The sequence below is a fragment of the Gorilla gorilla genome, chromosome 9, assembly GCF_029281585.2.
Source record: "Gorilla gorilla gorilla isolate KB3781 chromosome 9, NHGRI_mGorGor1-v2.1_pri, whole genome shotgun sequence".
In the NCBI taxonomy this organism is placed as follows: domain Eukaryota; kingdom Metazoa; phylum Chordata; class Mammalia; order Primates; family Hominidae; genus Gorilla; species Gorilla gorilla.
Genome location: NC_073233.2, coordinates 14822741 through 14837746, shown reverse-complemented (window position 1 = coordinate 14837746; position 15006 = coordinate 14822741). Strand labels below are relative to the sequence as shown.

At 37.1% G+C, this 15006-nt stretch overlaps 1 protein-coding gene across 31 annotated transcripts in view; it reads left to right on the top strand.

Moving 5' to 3' along the window:
- Window positions 1–15006, top strand: part of STK33 (serine/threonine kinase 33) — a 222230-nt gene that overhangs the window by 134789 nt on the left and 72435 nt on the right. For all 31 annotated transcript variants that reach the window (XM_063710941.1, XM_063710927.1, XM_063710922.1 and 28 more), the window contains 4 exons: window positions 1–105; window positions 4440–4578; window positions 7080–7168; window positions 8975–9059. In XM_063710941.1, the coding sequence (XP_063567011.1) occupies window positions 1–105; window positions 4440–4578; window positions 7080–7168; window positions 8975–9059 (418 nt within the window). The remainder of the gene's footprint in view (window positions 106–4439; window positions 4579–7079; window positions 7169–8974; window positions 9060–15006) is intronic.

The window sequence follows — 15006 nt, the reverse complement described above, 5'->3', positions numbered from 1 at the left end:
GCTGGAAGCTCTGCTGTGAAGTTACTTGAACGAGAGGTGAACATTCTGAAAAGTGTAAAACATGAACACATCATACATCTGGAACAAGTATTTGAAACGCCAAAGGTAAACCTCTATTAGGTGCTGCATTTTGAAAGTTGTTATTGTTACAAAATGAATATCATTCCATTCTGAAATAATCCCTTTGGGGCACAGTTGCTCATGTCCTTGGCCATGAGTCTGTCACTGGAGATTGATGAGAACATTCTGGAGGACTTTTATTATTGATTGTATAATTAGATGTCTGATGATTAGATTGATGTCTTCAGTAATATGTTCTGGGTGGCATGTTGAAAACAAATGTTTAAAATTACAACAACTTCATACACAACCAAATGGTGATTAGAACTTTCTTAGAGGTGCCTTTCCTTTTGCTTTGATCCTTAGTTTCTCCATTAAAGTTTATTGGAATATTTTCATAATTTTGCAAAGTTAACTACATAATCAAATTGGTATGGGTATATTTTTCACTGCAGTTTGTAGGAGATATTTTTTCATCTATGTCTTACTGATATGTTTTATCTTCATATTTCCCTAGATGCTATCACTCTTCTCTTTACCTGTAATTTTTATCATAGAGTTGTTCAGAAGCCTGGATTATTTGCCATTCTGCCTCCAGATAGTTTAATGCTTGTGGGCTTGGGTGTTTTCTCTTAGAAGAGTAATAATGTACGGATTAGGCATATGGACTGTGGAATCATATTGCCTGTGCATTTGAATCCTGGCTCCACCACTTCTTAGTTATCCATGAGACCATGGACAAGTTATTCAGCTTGCCCATATTGCAGTTTCCTCATCTGTAAAATGGGCTTGATAACAGTGTTGACCTCACTTGGTTGCTGTTGAAGGATTAAATGAGACAATTGATATAAAGCATCTGTCTCATTAAATGTTTCTCTATTGTTCTTTGTCTCCTAGGCCAGTCTCTAAGGTAGTAATAGTCTATTTGGGTTGTGCTTTATGCTTGATTCATTAGGGATGCTTGATAACAATTAAAGACCACAGTTATCCTTTATAAGAGCAGTATATGGCAATGATGCCCAAAGTCTCCGCCCTTTTCAGTCTTAGACTTGTGATTTCTTTTATCCCCAAATCTTCTTAGAATAGTTTTGTTCATTATCATCAGCTTTAAGCCATTTGATTATAATGTGCCTTGATATCATTTTCTTCATGTTTTTTTTTTGTGTTCGGGGTTCATGGACTTGTGAGTTTATGGTTTTCATCAAATTTAGGAAATTGGGGGCTATTATTTCCTCACATTTGTATTTGCCTTCCCCTCACCCCACTTTGTGGTCTCCAAGTTAGATTGCTTGATATTGTCCACAGTTCACTGATGCTCTGTTCATTTTTTAAATCATTTTTTATCTCCTTGTTTCATTTTGTATAGTTTCTGTTGTTGTCTTCAAATTCAGTAATCTCTCTGTGTAGTATTGTATGTGTTGTTAATCTCTTCCAGTGGAAATTTGATTTGGTTTAAAAAAAAAAATATATATATATGTATGTATTCCATGTGTCTACTTAACACGCTCAGTCTTCTTGAATAGAGTTATAATAACTGTTTTAATGTCCTTTTCTACTGATTTTATCATGGGTGTCATTTCTAGATCAGTTTCAATTTATTGTTTTTTCTCCCCTTCATTATGGGTTCTATTTTCCTGCTGCTTTATATGCCTATTAATTTTTGGCCAGATGCCAGATGTTGTGAATTTTACCTTGTTGGATGCTAGATATTTTAATATTCTAATGATTATTCTTAAGCTTTATTCTAGGATATAGGTAAGTCACTTGGAAACAGTTTGATACTTTTTGAAGCTTGCTTTAAGCTTCGTTAGGTGGCACCAAAGCAACCTTTAGGACTAATTTTTTCCTGTTACTGAGGGGCTCTCCTCAGTGCTCCATGAATTATGAGGTTTACCTCTGGCTCATGGGAACACGGCTGTTCCTGGCTGTGTGTAAGCTCCGGTGATTGTTCCCTCTGCCCCTTTTGCATATTTTCCCCCCCAGCTTTGGGTAGTTTCCTCGTACACATGTGTTGATTCATGCTCTCCTGAAGAATTGAGGGGGTCCTCTGCAAATCTCTGGAGATTTCTCTCTCTACAGCATTCCCCTCTTTGATGCTCTGTCCTGTGAACTTTAGTTGTCTTGACCTTCCTGGGCTTCCAACTCCATGCCCTCTACTCATGGAGACTGCTAGGCTCTGCTTGGATTCCCTCTCCCTCTTCTGTGGTCTAGAAACTCCCTAGATAGCAAGCTAGAATAATCGTGGGGAATGCCTCATGTATTTCCTCTCTCTCAGGAATAACTACCCTATGCTGGCTGATGTTTAGTGTCTAAAAATTATTGTTTTATATATTTTGCCCAGTTCTTAAGTTGTTTCAGGTGGGAAGATAAGTCTGGTCTTTGTTACTCCATTACGGGTACAAGCAGTAGTCTAAATCTAGAGTAAGTTTGAAGGCAGAGGAAACCATCATCTGTGATTTTTCCAATGTATTGCTTTCCCTTAATTCATGTAGATCAGGTCTGACACCCTCTGCCTCATAAATACACACAAGCATGTAGACTTTCTATTGAAGCTATCTTAAGTATTAATAGAAATTGCCACCTGATTGGTTGTGCCGTGGTACTGATCATCCAGTCTGACTATGCTATGGTTTCTTGTGAGTCTAAGTGTTCTCCAGGTCTACACAGTTGTTTCTAATAATTATAAAACAGTTATAACTTATATAACTTTGACCAACTTATATATTTAAAATTGACCAATTTATATTTCAAGTACTGCTAATCCAACCTTTCCTTCCAAATAGTTCGCTTATCATTTTATGTACCAGTGAACTGTACAGTCCTGTCAATGGAAAAAATATGGTCCAGTTCAAAAGCTTATTTATGTGTTAGATTTTGCAGTTACTTTTGAAATTCTAAAACTGCCTGAGATTCAGTGAATCTGAATTGCGCTATAGGAAGAAAGGATGTTAACCTTCGCTTCCTGTTTTCATACTTACTGATTGAACACAGAAGTTGCACTAACAGTGCTTATAAGAACAAAATCAGACTTCAAGATCTTAAAAACAACAAAAATCTAGCAGCATAGGTTATAAAGGAGACATAAAGGGTACCCTGTGTTTGAATAGAAATATGTATGAAAAAGACTTGCTTTTTAGTTGACTGTGAATCTTTTTTGACTCAATAGATGACTTGGCTGTTGGAATACCTAAAGTGATCTTAATATGGCCCCACATGAACAGCAAATATGGAAGAGGCATTTCAGCTATGACTTCTTACCACTCACACCCAATTAGTCACTAAGTCCCACTGTTTCTTTCTTGTTGGTATTTTTAAATCTTTTCATTTCCCTCCTTCTTGTCTCGATTCTATGCCTCACATCTACCCCCTAGAAACAAAAGTCAGCATACTACAGTTTGAGAGCCACACTGGGCCTGCTGCCTGTTTTTTTTTTTTTTTAATGGCCCATAAACTAAGTTTCTGCATTTCCAAATGGTTGCAAAAATGTAAAAGAGTAATATTTCATGTCATGTAGAAATTCTATAAACCTGAAATTTTCAAGTCTAGAAGTAAAGTTTTGTTGTGTTGTTTATGGCTGCTTTCTCCTGCTACAGCAACAGCACTGAGTAGTTGTGAAAGAGACTCCATGGCCTGCAAAGCCAGTAATATTTGCTATTGGCTCTGATCTCTATAGCAAAGGTTTGTTGAGCCCTGTTCTACATTACTGCTAGAGTGTTCATTTAGAAATGCACAATTGGTAATATCATACACGTGCACCCCGCAACCCCGGAACTAGCTTAAAAATCTTCAGTGGCTCCTTATTACATATGGGAAAAAAATCCATATTCCTTATCATGATATCCAGAACTCTTTACAACCTGGCCCCAACCTGTTCTTTCTAGCCTCACTCCTCACCACCTCATTCTTCTCCACCCTACCAAGTTCTCCATGTTATTAACACTGAGATTATTCTTTTAACAGACAGTGCTGTTTCAAGCTTTGGAGTCTTTGTAAATACCATGTGCTCTGCCTATTCTTTCCCACATTCTGTATCTGTAAATCCCTATTCAGACATCCAGACCTGGCCTTAATATTTCTTCTCAAGGGGCATTCTTTAGACAGAGGCTGCCCCTCTTCTGTAACTCTATGGCATTTGGGGCCATTAGCACTTATCACATGATACTGTAATGATAACTATTTGTGAGCTTCTTGGGGATAAAGACTATGTCTTTACCTTTTTGTTTCTCTAGTATCCAGTATGGTATCTTATACATAATAGATAATACTTTTGAATGAATAAATTAATGATTATGACTGTGATTGTATATGTGATATATAACATTTTAAAGATCCCCAGATATATAATTTGCTCTCTCTCTCTTTTATATATATAATGTCAGAAAATGTACCTTGTGATGGAGCTTTGTGAGGATGGAGAACTCAGAGAAATTCTGGATAGGAAAGGGCACTTCTCAGAGAATGAGACAAGGTGGATCATTCAAAGTCTCGCATCAGCTATAGCATATCTTCACAATAATGGTAAGAAGAGGGTTATCCAGCTCATTGACCCCATGAATACTGATGTCACTTTTGTTTAAGGCTAATTGTATTCCAGATTCATAGTCATATAAATAACACCTGCTAATATAGAAGATTTAATTTTTAGTTAAAAATGTTTCCTTTTTAACTTTCTTTTTAGATATGTTTTAATTAGAAATATGAACAAAGATGAAATTATGAACATTTTTTATTCAACAGTTTGAAGAGAAGCTAATGTTATAAAATCAAAAGTAGACAAATCAATGGTAAAGGTGAAGTTCCCCAAAACATCTATTAATCATAACATTAGAATCTGTATGTTCTAGGCATTTTTTTGTCTTTTTAGACTTTATTTTAGAGCAGTTTTAGATTCACAGCAAAACTGAGCAGAAGGTAGAGAGATTTTCTATATACTCTCCTGCTCCCACATATAGACAACCTGCCCCACTGTCAAAATTCCAGACTAGATTGATATATTGCATTGACATATCGTTGTCACCCTAAGTCCATAGCTTATATTAGGATTCACTCTTGGGGTTTTGACAAATGTATAATGTCATTTATCCACCATTATAGTATCATACAGAGTGGTTTCACAGTACTTTAAAAACTACATTAAAAAATTATTCTAATTGCCTTACTATTCTTAGGTGTTACTGCTGCTGCTCCTCCCCCCGTTTTTTTCCTTCGAGGTTAGTTTGGCTTACATGTAACTTTAGAACCTTCTCATTTTACAGATGAACAAAAACTTTGTTCCAGAGAGGTGCAGTGACATGGTTTGGTGTGCCAGAGCTGGTACTGGAACCCAGTGGTTCATCCAGCTGGTAGTTCCCAAGCACCTACTGCATTGAGATTGGTCCTAGATTACAAAGATTAAAAGACAAGGCCCCTGCTCTCCAAGGAACTTGGGCTGGAGGGAGATTGATTATTGAAAACAAGTTGTAATTCAACATGATAATCTCCCCAGTGGAAAGCCATATAAAGCACAAGGATTACAGGAGTTTAAGTTACCTCATTTGGCTTGGAAAGTCAGGAAAGAATTCACTGAAAGAGCAATATTTGATCTGAGGAATACAAACTCAGAAAAAAATTAAAAAGGCAGGCTTTCTAGGCAGAGGGAAACGATTTTTTCAAGGGCTTAATACTATGCTATTGTCAGTCCTTCCCTATTAAGCTATAAATTCAGTATAATTCCAAACAAAATCTTAGCAACATTTTTCATGGAACTTGATAAGATTATTCTCAAATGGGTAAAAATAGCCAACAATGAAAAAGAAGAACAATGGAGGCAGCAGGGAGATCTGCCCTGGCAAGGATAAAAGCATAATGATATGTTTGTTAAAGCTGTGTGGTATTTATGTAAAAAGAGACAAGAAGAGCAATGGAAGCAATAAAAATTCCAAAAACAAAGCCTGGGGATTGTGTAAGGGAGCTATAAATGGTTAGGTATAATTGCCAGTTCAGGACTCATTCAATGCATTCCTCTGGCAACTATGTGTGTAACTTTTTTTTTTTTTTTTTTTTGAGACAGAGTCTCTCTCTGTTACCCAGGCTGGAGTGCAGTGACACGATCTCGGTCACTGCAAGCTCCGCCTCCCAGTCTCACGCCATTCTCCTGCCTCAGCCTCCCGAGTAGCTGGGACTACAGGCACCCGCCACCATGCCCGGCTGATTTTTTTTTGTATTTTTAGTAGAGATGGGGTTTCAACGTGTTAGCCGGGATGGTCTTGATCTCCTGACCTCGTGATCCGCCCGCCTCAGCCTCCCACAGTGCTGGGATTATAGGCGTAAGCCACTGCACCTGGCCGTGTATAACTTTTTAAGTCTAGGGAAATGTTTGCAATGGATATGAACTGAATTAATTATTTGCAAAGGAAGTGTTTGGTACATGGTTATTTGTATGTACATAAAAATTGTACCTGAGCTCTGACATGTTCAACTGGAGATTTTGTGTCTCAAGGGTTTTTGTTTGTTTGTTTTTTATTTTACTACATAAACAGTAGGAAAATGTGTGTTGATGTTGTAGAAAAATATACTGAAGTAAGTATACTTTGTATATATGTAGCCAAGTTACAGTGTGTTAAAATGTTTATGCTGACAGTAACATATGCATAGAAGTAAAGAAGTAATCCTGTATTTGAAGACCGAAGGATATGGGAAACCTGGCTGGGTTTGTGACTAAGATGATCTCCCTCCTCCTGGGAATACCTAAGCATGGGTAGGATCCTCCTTCACACTCCCCAGGCCACTCATGATGAGGAGCAGCCAGTTGGGGTCACAGGGAAATGGGTAGAGGTGAGGGAGTCAAAGAAAATGGCTCCTTAAGGTTAGAAATGTGGAGGAAGCATTTATAAATGAGAGAATAGAACAGGACAGACTATGCTTGGCCCTCAAATTTTTCAACAGCGGATATTAATTTGTCAAATATATTCATTCTATATGTGTCTCTCCTGTTTTTCCATTATTCATTTCATTTGATTTGTTGTTTATTTTCTTGGTAGATATTGTACATAGAGATCTGAAACTGGAAAATATAATGGTTAAAAGCAGTCTTATTGATGATAACAATGAAATAAACTTAAACATAAAGGTAAGATTAGCAATGGTGGTAAATATTTGCCTATAAACAGTTGGATAGCAAAGTGGCAAAGTACATCCTCTTTTTAGACGCATGTTGCTAGCTTTTAGCAGCCAGAAAATAAGTGGCTTGTACTAAAAAATAAAAATTTCACAAGAGGTTGTAACTGACAAGAATAATTTTGCAAGTTAAGTGGAGCTATTGAATGTGTTTTTAAAGTACATATTCATTTGAATAATTCTAAATCATTAGTTAATAGCAAGCAAACAGATGCTCTGAATTCTAATTAATTTCAAAATTATGTCTGGTAATTTGATGTAAATGTGTTACAGATTTAGAGAAAAGCACACCTTGCCTGTGCTTTTGATACTAAATTAATTCTAAAGTCTGTATTAATATTTATGTCCTAAGTTCAATTAATGTGCCAAGTGTTTATTCTTGAAGATTTTATTCAAATTAAGTGTTCCCTAATGTCAAATAAATGCTACGATACATTATTTAGCACCATTATAGTGGCTGCTTTCAAAATATATAAATGTGTTAATTTAGAAATAAAATGTTGTCTGTGAGTAACTCTGTTGCAGAAGCTAAGTCCTATGTAATAGAAATAGGTTTAACAGCATTGTTGGTTTACCCAAGTGAATGTTCTGGAACAGTTCCATTGTAATCTCTATGAAGGCAAGAATTGTGCATGTCTTATTCACTTAGTACCTGAAGTAGTGCCTGGAACATAGTATGTGTTCACTTAACATTTGATGAATGAAGGAATAGATGCTCTCCAAAGCACTAAGTTGGATTGTGAAACTTTTTGTATGTTTCATGTGTCTGAATGGATTTTCTGTAGAGAAAGATAGGTATCATATGCTCCAAGTAAGATGTTTATGAAAACTAATGGAGAAATTGATTCATCTATTTAGAAAAATGGTGATATCACATGTAAATAGGAGCATTTTCTTACTCCATAAGGCACTGGAAACTTTGCATTCATTGTCTCTGGACAAAGAGCCTATATTTGGTTACTTAATCAATAAATGTGTCTGTTTTTCTGCCTTCAGTCTAAGGGTGTTCCAATTTGGGCGATAATTCCAAAGGCACATACTGAATATTTAATAACTAAATGTTTAATGACCAAGATTTAGAACTGAGCAGAAGGCCTACAGTTGCAGCACTAGGCCACCAGTGTATTTGTAGTTAATACTTGTTGTTGTGGTTTTTTTCCTGTTAATATGCTTGTTGTAGTTTTTAATAGTGTAGTAATTGTTTTAATTAGTATACTCCAGAAACACAAAGGAAACAATAGTAAAGAAAAGATACTGTTTACCAATTATAAATAATTATAAAAAAGGAGAGTTTCAGTGAGTGCTGACAGGGATAATTATTTGCATTTATAACAGTGCTTTAAACTGGAATATAACTTGATTATCAGAAACATAGATAATATGTTAAAGCCAGAATATATTTTACAAGGAAAGAACTTTTTTTAAAAACAAAAATACCTTTTTTATATGAAAAAGGTTAAATGCCTCAAAATACAACTTCTCATGTTAGACTGGTGAATTTAATCAGACGGCAAGAACAGTTAAATCATGGTATTCTCTCAAGATTTGAGAACGCAAGCTTCTCTTTACCCAGTTTCTCCTCTATACAGACAGGTGGGTGGGGAAGGAAATGCAAAATTTTTATTAATGATTCAATTAAAGTCCTCCCACCCCCAAGAACCCCAGAATTCAATGCAAATTCAATGTGAAGTCTTATCTTCAGAATGAGTGAGCTCTAGGACAGGAAAACAGGTGACTGTGCTTGAATTTCTTCTCCCAGGTGACTGATTTTGGCTTAGCGGTGAAGAAGCAAAGTAGGAGTGAAGCCATGCTGCAGGCCACATGTGGGACTCCTATCTATATGGGTAAGTTAGTAGACTTAAAATTAATTTTTGTTTTGAGACAGGATCATCCTCTGCTGCCCAGGCTGGAGTGCAGTGGCATGATCTTGGCTCACTGCAGCCTTGACCTTCTGGGCTCAAACCATCCCCCCACCTCAGCCTCTCAAGTAGCTAGGACCACAGGTGTATGCCACCACACCTGGCTAATTAATTTTTTTTTGTTTTTAAGAGATAGCAGTCTCACTGTTTGCCCAGGATGGTCTCAAACTCCTGGGCTCACGTGATCCCTCCAGCCTCTGCTTTCCCAAGTGTTGGGATTACAGGCTTGAGACACTGCACCAGACCTGATTCTTTTATGTGTAAAAAAGTAGAACAACCAGTATGGATTACAGCTTGAACAATTCAATTTTGCCATCATGACATAATGACCCATGATTTAGGCTTTTCTTAGGTCAAGCAATTTCACTTGTTTTAGTATTTTACTTACAGTTCCTACCTTTAAAGATTTAAAAAAATTTTGTTATTTCTCTGGGCTCTTCTTAAAGTTGTTTATATCTCTTAGGTAATCATACCCCAAACTTAATTATTGCTTTTGTTAACTCATGTTAAAATCATGTGCACGTTTTGCTTGTTTGCTTTTTTTTCCGAAACGGAGTCTTGCTCTGTCGCCCAGGCTGGAGTGCAGTGGTGCAGTCTGGGCTCACTGCAACCTCCGCCTCCTGGGTTGAAGCAATTCTCGTGCCTCAGCCTCCAGAGTAGCTGGGATTACAGGCACCTGCCACCACACCTGGCTAATTTTTGTATTTTTAGTAGAGACAGGTTTTTGCCATGTTGGCCAGGCTGATCTCAAACTCCTGACCTCAAGTGATCTGCCTGCCTCGGCCTCCCAGTGTTGAGATTACAGGCGTGAGCCACCATGCCCAGCCTTCTTTGCATTTTTTTATCCAGTTTCATCGCCATCAAACAGTTTTTCATGGAGTACTGATTAGATATATTTTGTAAAGAAAGCAGCAGTTTCCTATTTTTCTAAATGTGAGTTTTAACAGCTTTATTGAAGTTTAATTTAAATACCATAAAAGATATTTGTGCATCCTTTACAATGTAAGATGTATTTTTGTTTTACAATAAAAATACAGTGATTTTTCATACATCCACAGAGTTGTGCAACCATCACCACAATCCAGTTTCAAAACAAATCTACTCCAAAAAGTTCCCTCAGCTCATTTATACTTAGTCTTATTCCTATCCCAGTCCCAGGTAGCCACTAATCTCTCTAGATTTGCCTTTTTGTCTCTCTAAATGTGCCTCTTTTTTTTTCTTTCCTGCACATTTCATATAAATGGAATCATAAAACATGTAGTCTTTTACATTTGGCTTGCTTTCACTTAGAATAATGTTTTTGAGGTACGTTCATGTTGTAGCATGTATCTGTAGTCTGCTCTTATATATTGTTGAATAGTTGTCCATTGCGTGGATATACCACATTTTGTTTATCTACTTACCCCTGATGCACACGTGGATTTTTACCAGTTTGTGGCTATTATGAATAATGCTGCTATGAATATTCATGTACAGGTCTTTGTTAGGGTATGTGGTTTCATTTAGAAGTATTTTTAGAATTAGTTACTAAGAGTGAAATTGTTGAATCATATGTTAAGTTTATGTTTAATTTTTTACGAAATTGCCAAACTCTTTTACAAAATGACTGTTACCTTCCCACCAGCAATTTGTGAGGGTTCCAGTTTCTCCTTATCTTCGACAACTCTTGATATTACCTATCTTTTAAATTATACAGTTCTAGTCCTTAGGACTAGTATCTTAGGAAGTGGTGTCTTGTTGTAGGAAGTGGTATGTTATTGTGATTTTTAATTTGCATTTTCCTAATGATTACTGATGTTGAGCATCTTTCATGTGCTTACTAGGCATTCATATATTGTTCCTGGTGAAGTGTCTATTTAAATCTGTACCTATTGAGATAATCATATTTTTCTATTTAAATTTATTAATGAAGTAATTACATAATCAATTTTAGAATGTTGAACCATCCTTGCACATTTAAATTCAACCTCACATGGTTTAAGGTACTGCGGTATTCAATTTGTTAGCACTTTTATTTAGGAGCTTTGACTGTAGCTTTTCTTCTTATGTGCTTCCTTTGTCTTTTCTGATGTTAGGGTTATGCTGGCCTCATTTAAAAAATAAGTTTTTTAACTTCTTGGACTTTTTTTTGTTATTGAAAAAATAATAAAAATCATGAACTTTTTTTATTATGATCATGAAGTTTTTTTTATTATTATACTTTAAGTTCTGAGATACATGTACAGAACGTGCAGGTTTGTTACATAGGTATACATGTGCCATGGTGGTTTGCTGCACCCATCAACCCATCATCTACATTAGGTATTTCTCCTGATGCTATCCCTGCCCTAGCCCCCCATCCCCCGACAGGCCCCGGTGTGTGATGTTCTCCTCCCTGTGTCCATGTGTTCTCATTGTTCAACTCCCACTTATAAGTGAGAACATGGAGTGTTTGGTTTTATGTTCCTGTGTTACTTTGCTGAGAATGATGGTTTTCAGCTTCATCCATGTCCCTGCAAAGGACATGAACTCATCCTTTTTTATGGCTGCATAGTATTCCATGGTGTATATGTGCCACATTTTCTTTATCCAGTCTATCATTGATGGGCATTTGGCTTGGTTCCAAGTCTTTGCTATTGTGAACAGTGCTGCAATAAACATAAGTGTGCATGTGTCCTTACAGTAGAATGATTTATAATCCTTTGGGTATATATATACCCAGTAATGGGATTGCTGGGTCAAATGGTATTTCTAGTTCTAGATCCTTGAGGAATCACCACACTGTATTCCACAATGGTTGAACTAATTTGCACTCCCACCAATGGGGTAAAAGCATTCCTATTTCTCCACATCCTCTCCAGCATCTGTTGTTTCCTGACTTTTTTAATGATCACCATTCTTACTGAGGTGAAATGGTATCTTATTATGGTTATGATTTGCATTTCTCTAAAGACCAGTGATGATGAGCTTTTTTTTTTCTTTCTTTTTTTTATTATACTTTAAATTTTAGGGTACATGTGCACAACGTGCAGGTTAGTTATATATGTATACATGTGCCATGTTGGTGTGCTGAACCCATTAGCTCATCATTTAACATTAGGTATATCTCCTAATGCTATCCCTCCCCCCACCCACCCCACAACAGGCCCCAGTGTGTGATGTTCCCCTTCCTGTGTCCATGTGTTCTCATCGTTCAATTCCCACCTATGAGTGAGAACACGTGGCGTTTGGTTTTTTGTCCTTGCGATAGTTTGCTGAGAATGATGGTTTCCGCTTCATCCATGTCCCTACAAAGGACCTGAACTCATCATGTTTTATGGCTACATAGTATTCCATGGTGTATATGTGCCACATTTTCTTAATCCAGTCTATCATTGTTGGACATTTGGGTCGGTTCCAAGTCTTTGCTATTGTGAATAATGCCGCAATAAACATACGTGTGCATGTGTCTTTATGGCAGCATGATTTATAGTCCTTTGAGTATATACCCAGTAATGGGATTGCTGGGTCAAATGGTATTTCTAGTTCTAGATCCCTGAGGAATTGCCACACTGACTTCCACAATGTTTGAACTAGTTTACAGTCCCACCAACAGTGTAAAAGTGTTCCTATTTCTCCACATCTTCTCCAGCACCTGTTGTTTCCTGACTTTTTAATGACCGCCATTCTAACTGGCATGAGATGGTATCTCATTGTGGTTTTGATTTGCATTTCTCTGATGGCCAGCGATGATGAGCATTTTTTCACGTGTCTTTTGGCTGCATAAATGTCTTCTTTTGAGAAGTGTCTGTTCATTTCGTTTGCCCACTTTTTGATGGGGTTGTTTGTTTTTTCTTGTAAATTTGTTTCAGTTCATTGTAGATTCTGGATATTAGCCCTTTGCCAGATGAGTAGATTGCAACAATTTTCTCCCATTCTGTAGGTTGCCTGTTCACTCTGATGGTGGTTTCTTTTGCTGCGCAGAAGCTCTTTAGTTTAATTAGATCCCATTTGTCAATTTTGGCTTTTGTTGCCATTGCTTTTGGTGTTTTAGACATGAAGTCCTTGCCCATGCCTATGTCCTGAATGGTATTGCCTAGGTTTTCTTCTAGGGTTTTTATGGTTTTAGGTCTAACATTTAAGTCTTTAATCCATCTTGAATTAATTTTTATATAAGGTGTAAGGAAGGGATCCAGTTTCAGCTTTCTACATATGGCTAGCCAGTTTTCCCAGCACCATTTATTAAATAGGGAATCGTTTCCACATTTCTTGTTTTTGTCGGGTTTGTCAAAGATCAGATGGTTGAAGCTATGCGGCATTATTTCTGAGGGCTCTGTTCTGTTCCATTGGTCTATATCTCTGTTTTGGGACCAGTACCATGCTGTTTTGGTTACTGTAGCCTTGTAGTATAGTTTGAAGTCAGGTAGCGTGATGCCTCCAGCTTTGTTCTTTTGGCTTAGGATTGACTTGGCAATGTGGGCTCTTTTTTGGCTCCATATGAACTTTAAAGTAGTTTTTTCCAATTCTGTGAAGAAAGTCATTGGTAGCTTGATGGGGATGGCATTGAATCTATAAATTACCTTGGGCAGTATGGCCATTTTCATGATATTGATTCTTCCTACCCATGAGCATGGAATGTTCTTCCATTTGTTTGTATCCTCTTTTATTTCCTTGAGCAGTGGTTTGTAGTTCTCCTTGAAGAGTTCCTTCACATCCCTTGTAAGTTGGATTCCTAGGTATTTTATTCTCTTTGTAGCAGTTGTGAATGGGAGTTCACTCATGATTTGGCTGTTTGTCTGTTATTGGTGTATAAGAATGCTTGTGATTTTTGCACATTGATTTTGTATCCTGAGACTTTGCTGAAGTTGCCTATCAGCTTAAGGAGATTTTGGGCTGAGACAATGGGGTTTTCTAGATATACAATCATGTCATCTGCAAACAGGGACAATTTGACTTCCTCTTTTCCTAATTGAATACCCTTTATTTCCTTCTCCTGCCTGAATGCCCTGGCCAGAACTTCCAACACTATGTTGAATAGGAGTGGTGAGAGAGGGCATCCCTGTCTTGTGCCAGTTTTCAAAGGGAATGCTTCCAGTTTTTGCCCATTCAGTATGATATTGGCTGTGGGTTTGTCATAGATAGCTCTTATTATTTTGAGATATGTCCCATCAACACCTAATTTATTGAGAGTTTTTAGCATGAAGCATTGTTGAATTTTGCCAAAGGCCTTTTCTGCATCTATTGAGATAATCATATGGTTTTTGTCATTGGTTCTGTTTATATGTTGGATTACGTTTATTGATTTGTGTATGTTGAACCAGCCTTGTATCCCAGAGATGAAGCCCACTTGATCATGGTGGATAAGCTTTTTGATGTGCTGCTGGATTTGGTTTGCCAGTATTTTATTGAGGATTTTTGCATCGATGTTCATGAGAGATATTGGTCTAAAATTCTCTTTTTTTGTTGTGTCTCTGCCAGGCTTTGGTATCAGGATGATGCTGGCCTCATAAAATGAGTTAGGGAGGATTCCCTCTTTCTCTATTGATTGAAATAGTTTCAGAAGGAATGGTACCAGCTCCTCCTTGTACCTCTGGTATGTTGGCTGCATAAATGTCTTCTTTTGAAAAGTTTCTGTTCATATCCTTTGCCCACTTTTTGGTGGGGTTGTTCTTTTCTTGTAAGTTTAAGTTCCCTGTAAATTCTGGATATTAGCCCTTTGTTAGATGGAAAGATTGCAAAAACTTTCTCCCATTCTCTAGGTTGCCTGTTCACTCTGATGATAGTTTCTTTTGCTGTGCAGAAGCTCTTTAGTTTAATTAGATCCCATTTGTCAATTTTGGCTTTTGTTGCCATTGTTTTTGGTGTTTTAGTCATGAAGTCTTTGCCCATGCCTATGTCCTGAATGGTATTGCCT